Here is a 16,463-nt window from a genome sequence, read left to right on the forward strand (position 1 = left end):
CTTTCTTCCAGCAGGGTTCCGTCGCGCATTTCGCGCAGCTTGCCTCCCGTCTCATCCGCAGATTCTCCCTCCCTCTACCAAAAAAAGGCATCACCACCACAGTTAAAACCGCCATGCACGCGTCCGTGATTCTCGGCGCTGGCCTCGCCATCCGTGCCGCCTCTGCCGTTGCCGTCCCTACCCCCAGCGAGCCTCCTGTCCTGCGCCGCGACTACGACAATAACGACAACCTCCCTGCCGCTCCCTGGGTCACCGTCGACGACAACGGCAACCCCAGCAAGACGTTTACTCCCGTCTTCACCACCATTAGCGGCACCCCGTCGGGCATTGACCCGGCGCCTCACGACCTCACAGCCTCGGTCTACACTCTGACTAGTTTCGGGCACCTTTCCACTAGCACTGGTTTGCCGCCTAACCCGACTGCGACCAATGCCGGCACGAACCAGGGCTCCTTTTCGCGATGCTACAACAAGAACGGGCCGTATGCGCCATTCTGCCGCCCGTCGTACAATTCCAGCATTTACACTGGAAACACATATTACGGTGCGTCTTGAACCCCTTGGCCAAAAGGCAACCCCTCGAGACCAGTGCAGCTAACGAGATGAAATCAGTCACCTGGGACCCGGACTACTACAACAAATCAGCAGCCACCCTCAACTCAACCTACTTTGTCAGCGTCCGCCTCGACTACCTCAACACCACCAGCAACGAGTACGTGCTCCTCGAGACGATCGACAAGAGCGTGCCTGCGAAATGGGGCTACTTCCCGCTCGCCGTGGACGGCAAATACCTCAAGGGCCAGAAGCACACCAACAACATCACCATTACCCTCATGGGCCACGACACGGAAAACAGCATCGCCTATAACAACAAGTCCATCCCGCTGCCCGTCGTTGTCTCTAACCCGCCCCTGGACCCTACGGCGCCTAGCAACGCCCCCAAGGGCAAAACCCTCACCATTGCTCTACCCGTGACCTTGGGCGTCATCGCTCTCATCCTCGTCGGCGGGTGCCTCTGGAACCGCAAGACGCGTCGCATTGAGCTCGGCAATATCATGAGCCGCTCTCGGCACGGATACACGGGCCGCAGGACGCGGAAGCTCTTCAACCGCAGTCGCAAGGACAATGGCATCCAGCTGGATACCGCGCCGCTCTCGCCCCCGCCGTTTGACTACCGCGATACTGTTCCCGAGAGAGCTAGACGCGACAGCGATGCTCTAGGTAGCCTGACTGGAAGCCCCGTCCGTGGAACCTTTGAAGAGCCCGGCAGCACCGGGGGACGAAACACGTTCCGTGACGAGGTTCGGCGGCAGGAGCGTGAGAGACGGGGCGACTTTTAGGTCGGTCAGCCCCGTGTATCTCGAGTATGAAGTGAAGGAGAGTATGAAGACGCTGGAGGACGAGGACCGTAGACGGCGCGAATGAAATGTATGCTGGCAATGTATCATGGAGAATCATATTTGAAAAGGAAGCATAGGGTCATTAGTTGGCAGTTTGATATTTAATACCTTATGTAGTGACGAAGGGCCCATAATAACACACCTCACGCTTATGAGTATAGTTGTACCATGTCGCGTAGGTAATGATTCATTTATTCGCGCTAGATGGGCATGCATGTTGGCAATGCGGGCAATGCGAGCAATGCGATGGTAAAACAGTCATCATGTTGTGAAAATGCCTCTCGCCAGCCGTGACGTATAGAATGTATTAAGTTGATACGCAATCGTTACCTACATACAATGTAGACTAGACAAAAGATGGGCCAGCATCCCCTGCACATATGCATGTCGGTTATTGCTCCTTTGCGCCTTTATCTCCGGCAGCCTTGCCCTTGCCGGCGCCTCGACCACCCGCTCCAGCTCCAGCTCCAGCAGCAGCACCCTGGCCGGCACCGGCACCGGCACCGGCACCAGCACCTTTTTGACCGCCGCCGCCGCCTCCTCCGCTGATGGCGTCAAAGAGCGCCGCGTGAACCGAGCGATGAGCCTCGCGGGCGGCATTGTCCTCTTCTGGCGGTATGGGGTCCTTGGCGCTCGCGGGGTTGGAGACGTACTTGACGTGGTCGGCGAGGATCGTGGCCAGGCCGCCGCCGCCGCCGGCAGCGCGTTCCTGCATGCTGGCGCGCGCCGCTGCACAAAATTAGTCTTGGGTCTGGGTCCATTGATGTCGATCCAGCCGGATATAAGCTTTGTACTATCTGCGGGGGGGTTCTTGGCTTACTCTGCTCGACGGGCTGTGCCCAGGCGGCGCTAGCCAGGAACACGGCCCCGGCGGCGATGCTCGGCGTGAAGAAGCGCATCTTTGACAGGGTGGGAAAAAGGGGGGGAAAGGGTATTAAAGTTCTTGGTTGGATGCGATGAGAGCTGAATGGGATGCGGTGTGAGGATTTGGAAATTATTTGCACTCTCTGCTTGAGGAGGCAGACTTGTTTTATAGCTGGCCTTGTACATACGGAATCTGGAGCATACGGCCCTGCTTTGTATACTATTGGGTTTTCTTCTTCTTCCATGTCTCCCTTTTTTTTTTTTCGACATCGCCAACTACAACATTGAATGTTTGGCAGATCCACTAATCGCCGAGGCATTTGGGAAGAAGAGTGCTGTTGATGTTTGAGAATGTGTGTCACGGTCTGAGCGGCTCTGCTCTTGTACCAGACTCGATAGTTCCATGTGCCGCAGACTCCAGAGCCTCGGACATGGTGACACTTCGGCTGTCGCCAGTGTGCGTGGGCGCCGCCGGCCAGTAGGCCACAAGTTGACTGGTCGACTTGAGTGGCTAAAGGATAGTGCTAGGCAGCGGACAAGTTCGGGGAATTTTTGTTTGTGTTATTTTTAGCCATGGCCATGCTGGGCGGCTTCATCACACACACACATTACCGGCTTTGAAGTGAGAGGTCCTCCTGCTCTATTCGTCCCACCGGACGTCTTCCATAATTGGCCTGAAGTACGAAGTACCTGAAGATACTTTGAGCCAACGAGAGCAGCTGATCATCTTTTACACCTCTCTACATCTTTAAAGCTGATAGGCACCTAGGTACTTATTATCATATGATTTCTTAGTAAATTTAAATGTCCTTTACTCCGTAACAGCATTTGTTGTTGGCCAGAACCCTGGTCCGCTACAGCAATGAGACCTTTGCATGTTCAAAGGGATTGATGCGTTTTGAAACTTCATGGCAGTTAGTGGGGCGCCGCGGGCTGAACCAACATGAAGTGCGTGCGCTCATCACATGGGAGGAGGGGCAACAAGTACGTACTGACATTGAATGAGACATTCGGACTTTGGGACGAAACCCGCGCCCCTAATGGAATGCCCCGAACACCAGACCCTTCTCAGGTCCCGTGGCGCACTTGGCGGAAATGTCGACGTGCCCTACTCCTCCACCGTCGTCGATGACAATAGGCAGCTGTCCAGACTCCATACCCATAGTTTGTCAGAACTCGTGCCGCCAAATGCTATTCTTCTTCTTGTACCGACGGTCGAAGCTTGCACAAGGCACTTTGTCTAGTGGCGCTGGCTCTGTCCGTCCAGAATTCCAAGGATGAGCTGCGTGTTTAAATCCCAGTCACCTGCGATTCTTTGTCGGTGCAACTTGCACCCCTCAAGTCTCAAGTGCTTCCAGAGCCTGTTCGACGCCGCATCGACCAGACATTTCTTGTCCAGGTACTCCGTACTCCGTACTGGCAGATGGTATTTCCAAATCGGGGTTAGTCGGCCCCAACACCACCCACCCGCCAAACCACCATCACATTCACCATCATCAATGCCCCCAGTCCCGGGCCAGCACGCGGGCATCCTGCGCGAGGAAAACATTGCCCTCCGCCAAATCCTAGGATACCGCCTCGAATCCCTCCTCCCCGTGCCGCCATACAACCTGCCCCCAATCAGCCACTCCCTCCCCGGAACCCACGTCAAAGACGTCCTCCTCGTGGCCGTAGACGTCGACACTGGCGGGGGCTACGAAGTCATTTCCCCAGGTCAAAGCTTCCACATTGGCGTCTCCATCTTGGACACACGCCACCTCATCACCACGCAGCTCCGCGATCCCGCCGCCGCCATCTCCTCGCACCAATTCATCAACACAGACTCGCGGCCATGCAGGTGGGCCGCCCGGTCGTTCCTCTTCGGGGACACGGAGCGCATCGCGCTGCCCGACTTCACCACCAGATTCGCCCGCCTCACCGCGGGCAGGGCCTACGTGCTCGTCGCCCACGGCACGCGCGAGGAGATCAAGTTCCTGAATAACCTGGACCCCGGAATCGCTGCCCCCGCCGCCTACATCATGGACACGGTCAAGGCTGCCCAGCACCCGCTCCAGCTGTACTACCGCTACAGCATAGAGAAGCTGCTGGACGAATTCGCCATTCCCTACGCGAACCTCCATGCCGCCGGCAACGACGCACACTTTGCCCTCAAGGCCCTGCTCATGATTGCCGTGCGCGACGGCCGTAGGGCGCCCGAGACCACTGCCGCCAGCCAAGAGCTGTTCCGCACCCTCGACGCCATTGCCCACGCCCCTGTTGCGCTGCCCGTGTGGATTGACAAGCCGCCGCTGGATGCGAACCCCAACAAGACGAAGCTGGGTGTCAAGGCCAAGCGCCGCCTAAAGAAGGCGAGAAGGGAGGCGAGGCGCATCTTGCCGGAACTGCCTTACTGCGGGGATTCAGACGGACAAGATGTCGAAGGCCATGAGGAACAGCATGCCTCCCTTCCATCATGACTTGAGACTTTGTTGGCTCAAAAGCAACACTGCCTCCATGTCTCACTGCATTGTAAGAGCAAGTTCACTGCTGTCAAGAGGTGACCGTGCCAGCGGACCAGATGGTTCATCGTCTAAGAAGAGGCCTGTCAAAAAATCCAGGCATCACGATTTAGATTACAGGCTCGTGACATACGGCCTATAATTGATAGAGTTTGGTTGAATTATCAACAAAGAGCAATAAGTTCAATTACAAGATGGAAGGAGAGCGCCCTCGCACTGCAACACGGCCATGATTAAATGAACACGCCAAATGTATCCATTGTTATGTATGGGTTGAGGGTTGAAGCCAAAACGCCGCACTTTTGACTTCCAACAGCGATCAATGGGCCATACGATAATCATCTGAAAACTTTATCCGTTGTCGTAAAGCACAATAGCTTAAGGGTCCGAAACATCAAAGCCGCGGTCAAAAGCAAATCATTCGATCCCCCCCTCCCCGTCCCTCATAACAAGTTCCGCCTCAGCCAACGTCGAATCTCGACATTGCAGTCCAGAGCACCAATAACCTCCTATCCCAGGCCATCGCATCTGGCCACCCAGCCCACAAAGTCCCTCGGCACATAAGCTTTCTGCGCGCCGTAGTACAGCACCGTAGCGGTGATGACCTGAAACAAACAGGTCGCCGCGTGCGGGAGGCATGTGTCGATGTGCTTTGACAATGCCGGTGGGGATGCAACCGTCACCCGCGCGTGGCGCCCACGACGGATTCTCGCAATCTACCACGATGGGCCCATATATAACGGTCTGTACGATGCTCGAGAGTCAAAAGTGGGTAGCATCTAAAACGTGCCTCATTTCCGGCGACAAAGACTATAATGTAGAGTTTGCGCTCGTGGTGGGCATCGCCGAAGCGTTGGAAACAAAAAAGTTACACAGAGAGCTTCTGTGCGGACAGGCCCATTATTTACCGCCGAGCAGGAAAAACCACTACAGTCATGTGTAACTCGACGGGGAAAGGTATATATATCATTGGTCTTGTGTGTCCTGTGGCATCGTGGGAAGCAGCACCTGGCCATCATCTCAGTGATCTCACGCCCACACTAGCCTTCATCTGATACTTATTACTCACACTCGTTTGCAACAACAACACCAAGAGCAGCCGCAGCAGCGTTATTCTTTCATTATCATCAACAGTCCTAGTCGTTGAGCTTGTTTCTTTCTTTCTTTCTTTCACCTCTATCACCTACCTGCTATTTACACGCAGCACAGCAAGGACCAAAATGCGGCCCCAAAACGTCATCGCTCCCCTCGTCATCGTCCTCCAGGGACACGCGGCCGTGGCCGTTCCCATCTTTGGCGCCCTCGGCAACATGGTGGACAGCTTCCTGTCCCCCCTGACGGGCGCAGCCGGCGGCGGCAGCGGCAGCGGAAGCGGCCAGACGCCGACCAGCCAGCAGATCGACACCGCGGCGCGCGCGTGGCGCAACGACACGGGCACCGTGTCCAACTTCCTGTCCAACGCCGAGTCCATGGACCCCCAGGAGCTCCAGCGGCAGGGCAAGATTGCGCTCGACGCCGAAAACGACGAGCTGCTGCACAAGGCCGTCCTGGACCGCGTGTTCCTCAACGGCACGGCGGCCGCGAGGGACGCCAGCGTCGCCGACGCCCACGACGTGCTGGTCAACCAGGACACGTTCCAGTTCATCGTCGACGGGCTGACGCTCATGTCGAAGCGGGGGTCGACCATGAAGCCCGACGAGGTCAAGACGCTGGTCAGGGCTATGAACCAGGACCGCTGCCCGCACGTGCTGCCCGCCATTGACAAGTACATGGCTGCTGCGCAGGGCGCCGTGCCCGGCGGCGACAAGTCGCTCAAGGCGTACCGGCCGACCAACTGCTAATTTCTGAGCGGACGGGAGCTTTGCGAGGAACGGATGGGTGGTGGTGGAGGTTGTTGTGTAAGCGGGCGAGGAGGAGGACTGCTAATAGGGGCACATTTGTTTGTTTGCCAAATATCTTGATTCGAGTGTTGTGTAGGAAGTTTTAATCTTGTCGAGGGCGTAATAAAGTCGATTTCTGTTTGGTTCTCGTCTTGTATACTTGGCTGCATCTATCGAGAACGTGACGGCCAAGACTTGTACTTTGGCGAGCGACATGAAGACAAGGGTGAATCCTGGCCATGCACGATGCGGGCCGACGGAGAAACCAGGCCATGCACGACCACGACCCGAAAGTGTGTGTGTTACAATTCCACGTGCGGCGCTTGACTAGTCCCTACGGTAGGCAGCAGCGGGTACCCGCGCGCAGATTCGGCCACATGGTTCGGGGGCCGGAGGTGCGGGGCGGGGCCGGGGGACGTTTATACACGATGTAAATATAGAAACACGGGTCCAAAATAAATAATAAAATAAAAAATAAGGCAGCTAGCACATTGTGCAGAGTAGCTACGGAGTAATAAATGGTAGTAGTCATAAAAGTACATGTAACAGTATGCTCCATTAAAATAGACGGAATAAAAAATGCTGTATTTCCGGCCCCCAGGTCACAAGATAAAAATAGTCGTTGGCAGGCACAACCCAAAAAAAAAGAAAAGAAAGTAAGCTCCTACTCATGCAGCGAAAACTCCCCGTCGGGCGACATCATCGGCAGCATATCCAGATACGACATTCCCGGCACGGCAACAGGAAACAGGCTCTCGTTGTCGTCGTCGGTCACGATGCTCCGGTTATCCGAGCCCGAGGCCGACGCGGGGCCCGAAGACGCCGCCGCCGCCGCCGATGCGGACCCGCCGCCCGTCAGCAGCGGGCACGGACACGACGTGGGCTTGTTCTTGATCTTCTCAATGGCCGCGTTGAACAGGCAGTGCGTCGCCTTGGCCGAGACGTGCGTCGTGCGCAGGTTGTCGAGGAGCACCATGCACAGGTGCAGGTTGTGCTCGCCCGCCTGCCGCGTCGGCTGGCTCGAGGACATGAGGTCGACGAGGTGCACCTGCATCGAGGGGATCATGGCAATAACGCTGCTTGCGCGCGTTAGTTCTTGTACTTCTGTTATTGTGGGTATTTGGGGGGGGAGGACTGTACGTGAGCATGTGGACGTGCGTGGTGAGGCCTTCGCCTATCATGACGTTGATCAGGTGCGTGATTCGCAGCGCCGAGGCGCGCATTTTCCGGAGGCACAGAGACTGGAGGGAATCGGTGTGCTTGGCTGGGCTTTCGTACGGCAGGCTATGGTTCTGGGGGATGTACAGGATGGCTGTTGTTGCTCTGGGGCAGGGGCTCGGTTAGACATATACATACGGAGTGATACACGGCGTCGTGAAGGGGAAAAGGGGGGGTTGGTTGCGTACTCGTGATACAGCCGGATCTGGTGTACATGGATCATGACGAGCTCGCTCCTGTGGCTCCCGGCCGGGAGGTCCGCGAGGTGCGCCTCGATCTCGTGCTCCATGTAGTCGATCTGCTGGCGCGTTGGGCCCGACGACTTGGCCGTGTAAAAGGACGACAGCACGCTGCCCAGGGTGGCGCTGATCCTGACGAGGCACAGCCACAGGCGGGCCAGCTCGTTGATCTCGTAGGGCAGGTAGCGGTGGTAGATGTCGTCGGGGACCTCGACGGGGGCCGACGCGAGCTGGACGCGGGTCGGGATGGGCGTCGTCACCTCGCTGAGGAGGATGCGCACCGGCCGGCTGTAGGCGAGGCACAGCCAGACGTCGCGGCAGTAGACGCTCCAAAAGAGCTGGATCCAGAGCCGCGAGTTGCCGGCGGGCGAGTCCGGCGAGTCGGGAGGCGGCAGACGGTGAAGCCCGGCCGTGTAGGCGAGGTTGATGGCGACGCCGATCCAGTACCACGGCCCCTTGACGTCGTTGAGGCACCCGAGCCGGTAGCTCATCAGGTACGTCGACTGGATGAGCACTATCGTTTCCCGTTCGTACTCCAAGTCGTAGAGCGCCTTTGCCCGCTCAAACGCCGCCGCCTTGACCTCGATCCTCGTCGCCCCGAGCTCGTTAGTCGGCAGCTGCTCGTCGATAAACTGCAGACACTGGTCAGCTCCGTCTCGGCTCTCAACTCCCGAGTGTAGACGCGACTCACGCTGCCTGCCGCGGCAAATATGCTCCAAAGCAGCAAGACGCTCACGTGGCCGGTCGTGTAGCGATAGACAAAGTCGGCCACGTCGATGACGGGCGCAAAGGGATGCACATAGTGAAAGTAGGCGCGGAGCAACGCGTCCTGCATCTCGCGAGACGGCAGGCTGAAGCAGCCTCTTTGCTCCAGGTACTGCCAGTCCTGCGGGGTCAGTGGCGCGCTGTTGTTCATGGGCAGGAGGGCATGTCTGGAGGATTTGAGGCCATCGTCGCGGCAAATGTTGATGGCCAAGGCTAGCGGTCCCCTTTCGTCGCCTAGAAGAATGAAACAAGACTTGTGAGTCTGTCATACACTGGGAAAGGAACAAGGGACAAGAAGAAGCAGAAGAAGAGAATAAAAGAACGAAGCAGAAGAAGAGAATAAAAGAACATGTCGTACCTAGGTAATACGGGCTGCGAGTTCCATTCATCTGGTCGTCTCGCGGAGGGCCAGGCGCAAACCCCGACACCATGCCCGCGGCGTTGGATGCCGCCTCATTCGCCTGGAGACCCGGGGGATATCGGCGGCCGGGAATGTCGTCTGCCTCATTTTCGGGGTGATCATGGCTGTGTGCCGGCGACGTCGAGTTGCCCTGCTGGCTGTCGGGCGTGGCGCGAAGCTGATCCGGGTTTCTAAATGGAGCGTACCGACGCCTGTTTTAGCCACCGTCGGCGATTTTTTCCAATGCATTGTATATTGTATACAATTAAATGGAGCGCAGGATAGGGAATACGGTACATTCGTCTTTTCCTCTGCGCAATCTCGCATACGGCGCCGTCTGCGGCACAATTCGCGCAGGGTATCCCCGACAGGGCGACGTTGCATCGCACCTTGCGGCCGTGGCAGGCTTTGCAAGCTACAGTAGATCGTTTATAGAACCGACGAGGTCTGGAGGGAGACCTGGATTGATCTTGGCGTGTTGTCATTTTGTCTTTTCCCGGGTAATCTTGTTTATTCAACATGCAAAGTAGCTAAAAGGGGGGGGGGGCCGGGATGGTGGATTGTAAAGAACAAAAAAGAAGGGAATTAAAAAAATAAATAAATAACGACAATTTCAGATCCAATGAGCATTGATCATGTACATATTCTCGAACGTCCCTCTTAATGTACAGTAGTAGCTGCCACCGGCCCGCTATCGTGGCCAGGATGCACATGCAGGGATTTCTTCAAATTTAGTAACCGAAGCGAGAAACGAGCACAGCCCTGCGAAAGCTGCGCTCGGATCCGCAGCGTGCAAACAAACCATGCAGGGCGTTAGTTTCAGTTTGGAAAGCGCCAGGTGCTTATCAGGGATGCCGCCTCACCGTAGGGCTACGGCTACGGGCCAGGAAGGATGAGTGATCAAGAGTTGTCCCGACCGAAGGTGAGCGGGTGAGCGGTCCAAGTCGATCTGCCGTTGCAGCGGAACCCACGTCTGGCAATACCGATTCGATAAACGAATGAGGCCAAGGCGTCTGGTGGCAGACTGGAGAAAGAAACGCCACAACCTTGTTTAGTGACGTGCTGCTGGTGGCTGCTTGGCTTTAGCAGCCCGGATATCCGGACGGCGCCGGAAATGCCACCGATTGTCATCTGTCTAATGAGTACATATAGAGGCAAGAATCAACGCTAGGACTCGATAGACAGCACTGTGCAGTTGAGCTTTGGTGCCTTGCATTTCGGCAGATGCTGCCGACTATTCTGGATGGGCCGTTTGGCCGATCCATGATATGCCCATGCCAGGCTCTGTACGCCAGACACACAGTTGCGTCTACACAGAACAAGAGCTTCCACCGGAACAGAAACGCCTTGCGATATTTTTAGACTATGAAGCCATCTCACAAGGTTGAAAAATGTCCGATCCGTAGAATCGGAACGCGGTGAAACCTCGACAAGGAGGCTCCTCCAACTACACCAAGAGGTCGACATTGAATTCCGAAAGATGGTCCAACGAGTTCGCGTATCCGCTTAGTCTTGCTTGTTCCCGGAGCACAACGTCCTTATAGCCGCAAAGAGATCAGCTCAGTATCTAGGCTCGCTGCATATCCGTGCGCCGCTCGACCATGCCTATCAAGGTCTACCGCCTAAGAGGCCCTTGGCTAGCTGGAGGACCCTGGAGCAAGTTGCTAGCTGTGTTGGCGTATTTGTCAGAGGTAGCATAAGCTTAAAAGTTTCGTTTCATACATTTCATGTACGTAGTTATATAAAGAAAGATAGCTCTGTACTGAATCGCTTAGATCGAGGATGCAAAAAAAGAAGAAAAAATGGACTCCAAGTTTCAGGTCTCTGCACAGGAACGGCGTGTAAATCAACACATCTGTCACCCACGTGTGCCGTCGGTGTAAATTCAAGCCGACCCAGTCATGGGGTAGGCGGCATCCGAAACAAACGATATCCGCGCGACCTAAATATAACATCTCGGGGGCAGCCGGTACCCGAGATACTATTTCGAGCTCGCTTCACACGACTATCGCCAAAAACATGCGACGAGAAAAGGCCAAGGTGACCTAGGTTTCGGGAACTTCACGGCTCCGAAGGCAGCATGATCACGATGGTCTCATTGCATCTAAAAAAAAAAAAAAGAACATGCAAGACGTGCCCATACGGGATATTTTCGGATGCGCCGCCTCCGACCCCCAAGACGTCGACCTTGCCCGCCTACCCGTATGGTCGGCTTGGATCACCATGCGAAAATAAAAGTTCAATGCATCGAGATGAAAGGCGCTGGCGTCGCGACCACTGGACACCGAGGTTGTTCGAGCACGTGAAAGAGCGACGCAAAGTCCGAAGAAAGCTCACGTCTCTTCTCGAAAGAAGTCCAGGCTGATTTCTGTCTCTGAGTCGTCTTCTAGGAACCTAGAGTTGGTGTTGGCCATTTTATTGCCGTTCGTTGCATCTGCCAACTGGCGCAATGCAGCCAGGTTTCGCTCACGATGTACCGCCTTCATCCTGATTTCCTCCTCCTCACCTCTCCACGTCCTGCCATGGAGATGTCTCAAGCACACTTGCTTGCCATCTTGGGGGTTGTAAAGCCAGGTTGCCCATTTGGCCCACTGCCCTTCCTTCATCTGGCTCCTGGCTCTCTGCCCGATCGTGTCCTCGATGAATGCCCCGCGCATCATGGCCAGCCTGCTGGGGAAAACACGCCCAAGATAGTGCGCTGTCGAAGCGATATGCGGCTTATCGTGCCAAAAGAACATGGGCGTCAGCGGGACGGCGGTTGAGGAACTCCCTGGCGATATATAATCGCCACTAAGGGCAATGGCGAGCTTCCGTAGCTCTGGAAACGGCATGACTTGGTCCGACGTGGCGTAGGAGGTCCTGCGGCCAGAGGGCAGACAGACGTATTTGATGGGTCTCCCGTCGTCGTCGGCCAACTCCGAGGCCGTCATGATGCCAAGGAGATGTGTGATTGGGACATCATAGATGAGAGCCCAGTCATGCTGGTGTACCCAGACGTAGGGAGTTGCCACTGCTCGGAGTGCCGTACGAACTGCCAAACCGAACCCCAGGCGCTGACCCGTGGCCTCAATGAAGGTAATTCGGCCATCTGCTGTGGAGGAAGTGGTGAAAAGAACCGGCGTGCTGGATGGCGAGCCGTACTCAGCTTCGCCGCAACATTCTGTCAGCTCTGTCCGCTCGGAGGTGGTCTGCAGATATTCCTCCAGGAAGAGATGTTTAACGTTCTTTTTGTATGTCTCGTAGTCCTGGGCGCTCTTTTGTGTGACATAGCCTTTCTTGAGCCGGGGATGAGCGGTAATTTGTTCGCATGCGTCGAACACGACAATGACGCTGCAGTTCAACAACGGAGCGCAATGAGCGCGAAACGACGAGAGGACGGCAGAGAGCAGCTCGGTAGAGGGGGCCGAGAGGGTCGGTGACGTCGTGATAATCAGCGTCAGGAGGTCCGATATTGAATTCTCAACCGAGGCGTTGGACATTTCTGACAGGAGTGGTGAGATGCCAACCGAGCGTTGAAGAAATTTTTGAACTGGGCGCGGTGCACACACGCTAAACCGCGTTCAGCCGAAGACAGCAAGGCGTTGACATTCGGGGAAATGCGACAAAGGCACCTTGACTCTCAAAGGAACCAGAGGGAGTGAAATTCTCCCAACAGGACAGTGAATTGCATCAAGCTGAATGGAGGAGTTGGCTCGTCTTTCATGGGTGCATGTGCGACTGGACGTCGAGCGAGTCGCCCACCACGAGTCCACAACGCCAAGATCCACAGCACCACGAGACGGCATGTTCGTTATCATGCCAGCGGCGGCTTGTTTCAATGTTCCTAATGGATTCTTTGCGGCCAGTCGATGGAAATGAAAACTGTGCCCTGGTATCTAGATTGCAAGGTCTACGTCCTCTGCTGCGGTCCCGGGTGAGGCTAGCTGCGTTAGCTGTCAGCACTGAGCAGGCGTCCGCGATGCTCCCCGAATCAGGAAGGAGCAGCGCAACCCATTTCTATAATCGGAACACCAACGGCAGAAGATGACAACAAATTGTGATCGCCAGCTCTCTGCAGCATCATCAAACGTTCATGATTGCGCCGAAAATAAGCTTATGTCGAACCATTCATCATGTCTCGACAGAGATCGCTTCCCAAATGGCTTCTATTTTTGGAGTAGAATGCCTGCCATAACGCCGTAGATCCCTGCCACTCCGCGTCTTCATCTTCAGCTCAACTCCACCAGCATCACAGCTGAAGGAAACGACGTTATGTCCAAACAGTAAGCAATCAACTCTGTGGTAATTTTAGTTCAAATGAAGACGAGTATAAATACTAACCAAGACATCTTGGAGTTCTGTCCAACAGGCGCATCCTTTTAACAAACCTCCTCATCTTATACATTACAACTGGAATATCACGCAGAACAACAACAGAAGAACAAAAAAAAAACCAACGAATTACCCTGCCAATCTCAAAGCCATCATGCAGCTCAAACTCCTGGCCGTCACCCTTTCCGCGGCCCTTCCCATGGTCAGCGCATATCCAATCACGGGCACCACTGTCAACTGCCGCTCTGGCCCTTCCACCCATGACAAGGTCATCAAGACCTATAACAAGGGCAATGACATCAAGATCAGCTGCCAGGTTGCCGGAGAGACGGTCTCTGGTAATAACCTTTGGGACAAAACCCAAGACGGGTGCTTCGTCTCCGACTACTACGTCAAGACTGGCTCCAACGGCATGGTCACCGGTCAGTGCGGCGGCGGCAGCGGCGGCGGAGGTTCCTCAGTAGGCGGCAAGATCACCCGCAAGGAGATTATGGACCGTGGCCAATATTGGGTATCCAAGCACATCCCTTACTCTATGAATAAGCAGTATCCCGATCCGCAGGGTAGAAACTACCGCACCGACTGCTCTGGTTTCGTATCCATGGCTCTGCATGCCGCCTCTCCTGGATACAGCACTGTGACGCTAGGCCAAATTGCAAACCCAATTTCCTACAGTGATATCAAGGCGGGTGACATGGTGGGAACACTTGCTGCTGGCACTGGAGGTGCTGCCGGCCACGTCGTTCTCTTCCACTCGTGGACCGACTCCAGCCACAAGAAGTACAACACGCTCGAGTGCAAGGGGACCGATGGCTGTGTTAAATGGGTTCGCTCCGTTGGCTGGGGTGTCGGTTCTGTTACTGCGAAGCCTTATCGGTACAAGAATATTGTCGACTAAGTAGGGATGACTGGGCTATTATGGATTTGCCTGGACAGGCCGTTCAAAGAATGGGGAAGCGATGTACATCTGTTGACGTAGTTTCGGATGTAGACAGAACAATTGATCGTCACAATTCCCATGTGCTGCAATGGGTGAATCCATTTTTCCGAGGGCTCAGCATTTTCACGCCTGCTTTCCATGTTTGTGCTGTTTGCAATCCAGGACTCAGTAATACGTATTGACTAAGCGCGATTATGCAGCGGCAAAGAAAACCCTCCATGGTCATATCCTTACATTGTCAGATTAGCAGAAACCCCAAGATTCAACAGCCACCAGGACTCAACATGGTGGTCTTGGAGAGGCCAGCAATCCCCACAGAGCCGCTATCCGAAAATGCCCGCACTACTTTTGGTTCCGCCTCGGCACCTGCCTGGTGCTTGCGGCTCCTCCGTGATGCCACTGCGTACCCCCGGCATTGTCCTTGCCGTGCATGGCTGGAAAGGAGGTTGGGTGGAAGAAAGCTGTGGCTCAGGGGGACGGTGGAGTATGGGGAATGCGGCTTGTTTGCCGAGGCGGAAGGCCTACGGAGGTGGGAAAACAGGTGCCCAGGCTGTGAAGCAATGTGAATCAATAGTCATGGCCGTACGGGGGAAGAATATTGGCTCGGATCCACCAGCGGCCCGGGCCGGGTGTCGGGCAGAAAGAGTGGGGGCCCGGGGGTTGCCGCCTCGCCCTGTGAATTTGTACAATGACATTAATACCTTTCTTGACGTTACAAAGGCCAAAGTCTTTTCGAGCGGGGCATCAGAAGTCTCAAATCATGTTGGATTCAACAGCTTTATTATGAAGACGAACTTGCACAGAGAGATTGGAAGCTTTCAACTAGCACATGTGCACTTGAGGGCGAAAAGCGACCAATTTGGTCATGTTGATGATAATTATACACGTCTTCCTTGAAGCCCCTGACAATCCCGCAAATGTGACCCTTCTAATTATAACGGATCAGACTCTCTGCAACCCCTTGTATTGTGAACCCACAATTTAAACCCTAGTTTGAGCCCTAGACAAAAGAGCCATCATGACCAACAGTCTCCGAAAAGCTTTTTGGCCCAACGCCTCAGTGCGGACCTTGATTGCTCTTTATTTTCTTCGTCTTCCTTCTTGGGCGGAAGAGACAACACAACCTCCGAATAGTCTTCATCGTCCTTCTTGGGCTGAAGAAACAGCTCAGCCTCCGAATCGTCTTCGTCTTCCTTCATGGGCTGAAGAAACAGTTCATCTTCCGAATTGTATTCAAACACGTATTGGGGCGAGTTTGCTGCGTGGATGGACTTCTCAGAATTTGGCTCCGGGGATGGGTCAAGAGGCAGGGGCTTTATTTCGGCATGTACCTCATCCCGTTCCTTGGTCCACCAGCTAAACCCGACCTTGCAAGGGCCTTGCGTCGAAAAGTTTGAGTTGCGAAATGTGGCTGTAGTCCATGCTAGCTGTTCAGTAATGGCCGCAACCCGTTCAAGCGGTCCGCCAATTTCCGCAGTATATTGAGCATACTGCTCGACCCAATTCAAGTCCATCTTGTAGCTCAGGTAGCTCAGGTTGTCGGAGCCTGTCATAGTATACAAGTCAGTAAGTCCTTGTCATGGTATCCATTGGGTCCATTCATTGTAAGTAATGGTGACTAGCCCTCCCTGCTTACCCAAAGAGTGCTGGCAGTCCAAAAATTCCATCAAGGCCTCCTGCACATCAGCTCCAGTTTTAGGCCAAGTTTTGGCTACGTAATCTTGGCAAGTTCTCTTTGGTTTCTCTGGTGTTTTGCCGATAGAAGTAGTCGTCTCATCGATTTCACGGGGGGGTATGGATTCTCGGATTTGGATCCCACGCGATTCCCAGTGTACTTTCAACTTGAGTTTTATTTTACCATGCTGATCAGTCGGTGCTAACAACAGAGCCTCCTTGATCGCCCCGTAGATCCATTCTCCCCCTGGAGTTTTTGTCGCTCGTACTGCCAT

General features: G+C 54.9%; 8 protein-coding genes across 8 annotated transcripts; 4 read left to right on the forward strand and 4 right to left on the reverse strand.

Moving 5' to 3' along the window:
* Positions 1 to 113: 113 nt before the first annotated feature.
* MAA_00644 (uncharacterized protein) lies at positions 114 to 1,339 on the forward strand (the record flags this gene model as incomplete). The annotated part of the gene is made up of 2 exons (XM_007818642.1): positions 114 to 543; positions 594 to 1,339. The coding sequence occupies 2 exons, from the start codon at positions 114 to 116 to the stop codon at positions 1,337 to 1,339; spliced, it is 1,176 nt and encodes a 391-aa protein (XP_007816833.1).
* A 451-nt stretch (positions 1,340 to 1,790) lies between these two features.
* MAA_00643 (uncharacterized protein) lies at positions 1,791 to 2,298 on the reverse strand (the record flags this gene model as incomplete). Its single annotated transcript, XM_007818641.1, has 2 exons — positions 1,791 to 2,128; positions 2,220 to 2,298. The coding sequence occupies 2 exons, from the start codon at positions 2,296 to 2,298 to the stop codon at positions 1,791 to 1,793; spliced, it is 417 nt and encodes a 138-aa protein (XP_007816832.1).
* A 1,464-nt stretch (positions 2,299 to 3,762) lies between these two features.
* MAA_00642 (QDE-2-interacting protein) lies at positions 3,763 to 4,719 on the forward strand (the record flags this gene model as incomplete). Its single annotated transcript, XM_007818640.1, has 1 exon — positions 3,763 to 4,719. The coding sequence occupies one exon, from the start codon at positions 3,763 to 3,765 to the stop codon at positions 4,717 to 4,719; it is 957 nt and encodes a 318-aa protein (XP_007816831.1).
* A 1,262-nt stretch (positions 4,720 to 5,981) lies between these two features.
* MAA_00641 (uncharacterized protein) lies at positions 5,982 to 6,602 on the forward strand (the record flags this gene model as incomplete). The annotated part of the gene is made up of 1 exon (XM_007818639.1): positions 5,982 to 6,602. The coding sequence occupies one exon, from the start codon at positions 5,982 to 5,984 to the stop codon at positions 6,600 to 6,602; it is 621 nt and encodes a 206-aa protein (XP_007816830.1).
* A 703-nt stretch (positions 6,603 to 7,305) lies between these two features.
* MAA_00640 (cutinase transcription factor 1 beta) lies at positions 7,306 to 9,748 on the reverse strand (the record flags this gene model as incomplete). The annotated part of the gene is made up of 5 exons (XM_007818638.1): positions 7,306 to 7,745; positions 7,998 to 8,730; positions 8,790 to 9,097; positions 9,222 to 9,441; positions 9,653 to 9,748. 5 exons carry the CDS (start codon positions 9,746 to 9,748, stop codon positions 7,306 to 7,308), a joined length of 1,797 nt encoding a protein of 598 aa, XP_007816829.1.
* A 1,848-nt stretch (positions 9,749 to 11,596) lies between these two features.
* Positions 11,597 to 12,742, reverse strand: MAA_00639 (alcohol dehydrogenase; the record flags this gene model as incomplete). Its single annotated transcript, XM_007818637.1, has 1 exon — positions 11,597 to 12,742. One exon carries the CDS (start codon positions 12,740 to 12,742, stop codon positions 11,597 to 11,599), a length of 1,146 nt encoding a protein of 381 aa, XP_007816828.1.
* Positions 12,743 to 13,728: 986 nt separating this feature from the next.
* Positions 13,729 to 14,472, forward strand: MAA_00638 (NlpC/P60-like cell-wall peptidase; the record flags this gene model as incomplete). Its single annotated transcript, XM_007818636.1, has 1 exon — positions 13,729 to 14,472. One exon carries the CDS (start codon positions 13,729 to 13,731, stop codon positions 14,470 to 14,472), a length of 744 nt encoding a protein of 247 aa, XP_007816827.1.
* A 1,058-nt stretch (positions 14,473 to 15,530) lies between these two features.
* On the reverse strand, positions 15,531 to 16,463 carry MAA_00637 (uncharacterized protein; the record flags this gene model as incomplete). The annotated part of the gene is made up of 2 exons (XM_007818635.1): positions 15,531 to 16,060; positions 16,151 to 16,463. The coding sequence occupies 2 exons, from the start codon at positions 16,461 to 16,463 to the stop codon at positions 15,531 to 15,533; spliced, it is 843 nt and encodes a 280-aa protein (XP_007816826.1).

This window comes from Metarhizium robertsii (genome assembly GCF_000187425.2).
Source record: "Metarhizium robertsii ARSEF 23 chromosome Unknown MAA_Scf_7, whole genome shotgun sequence".
Classification (NCBI taxonomy): domain Eukaryota; kingdom Fungi; phylum Ascomycota; class Sordariomycetes; order Hypocreales; family Clavicipitaceae; genus Metarhizium; species Metarhizium robertsii.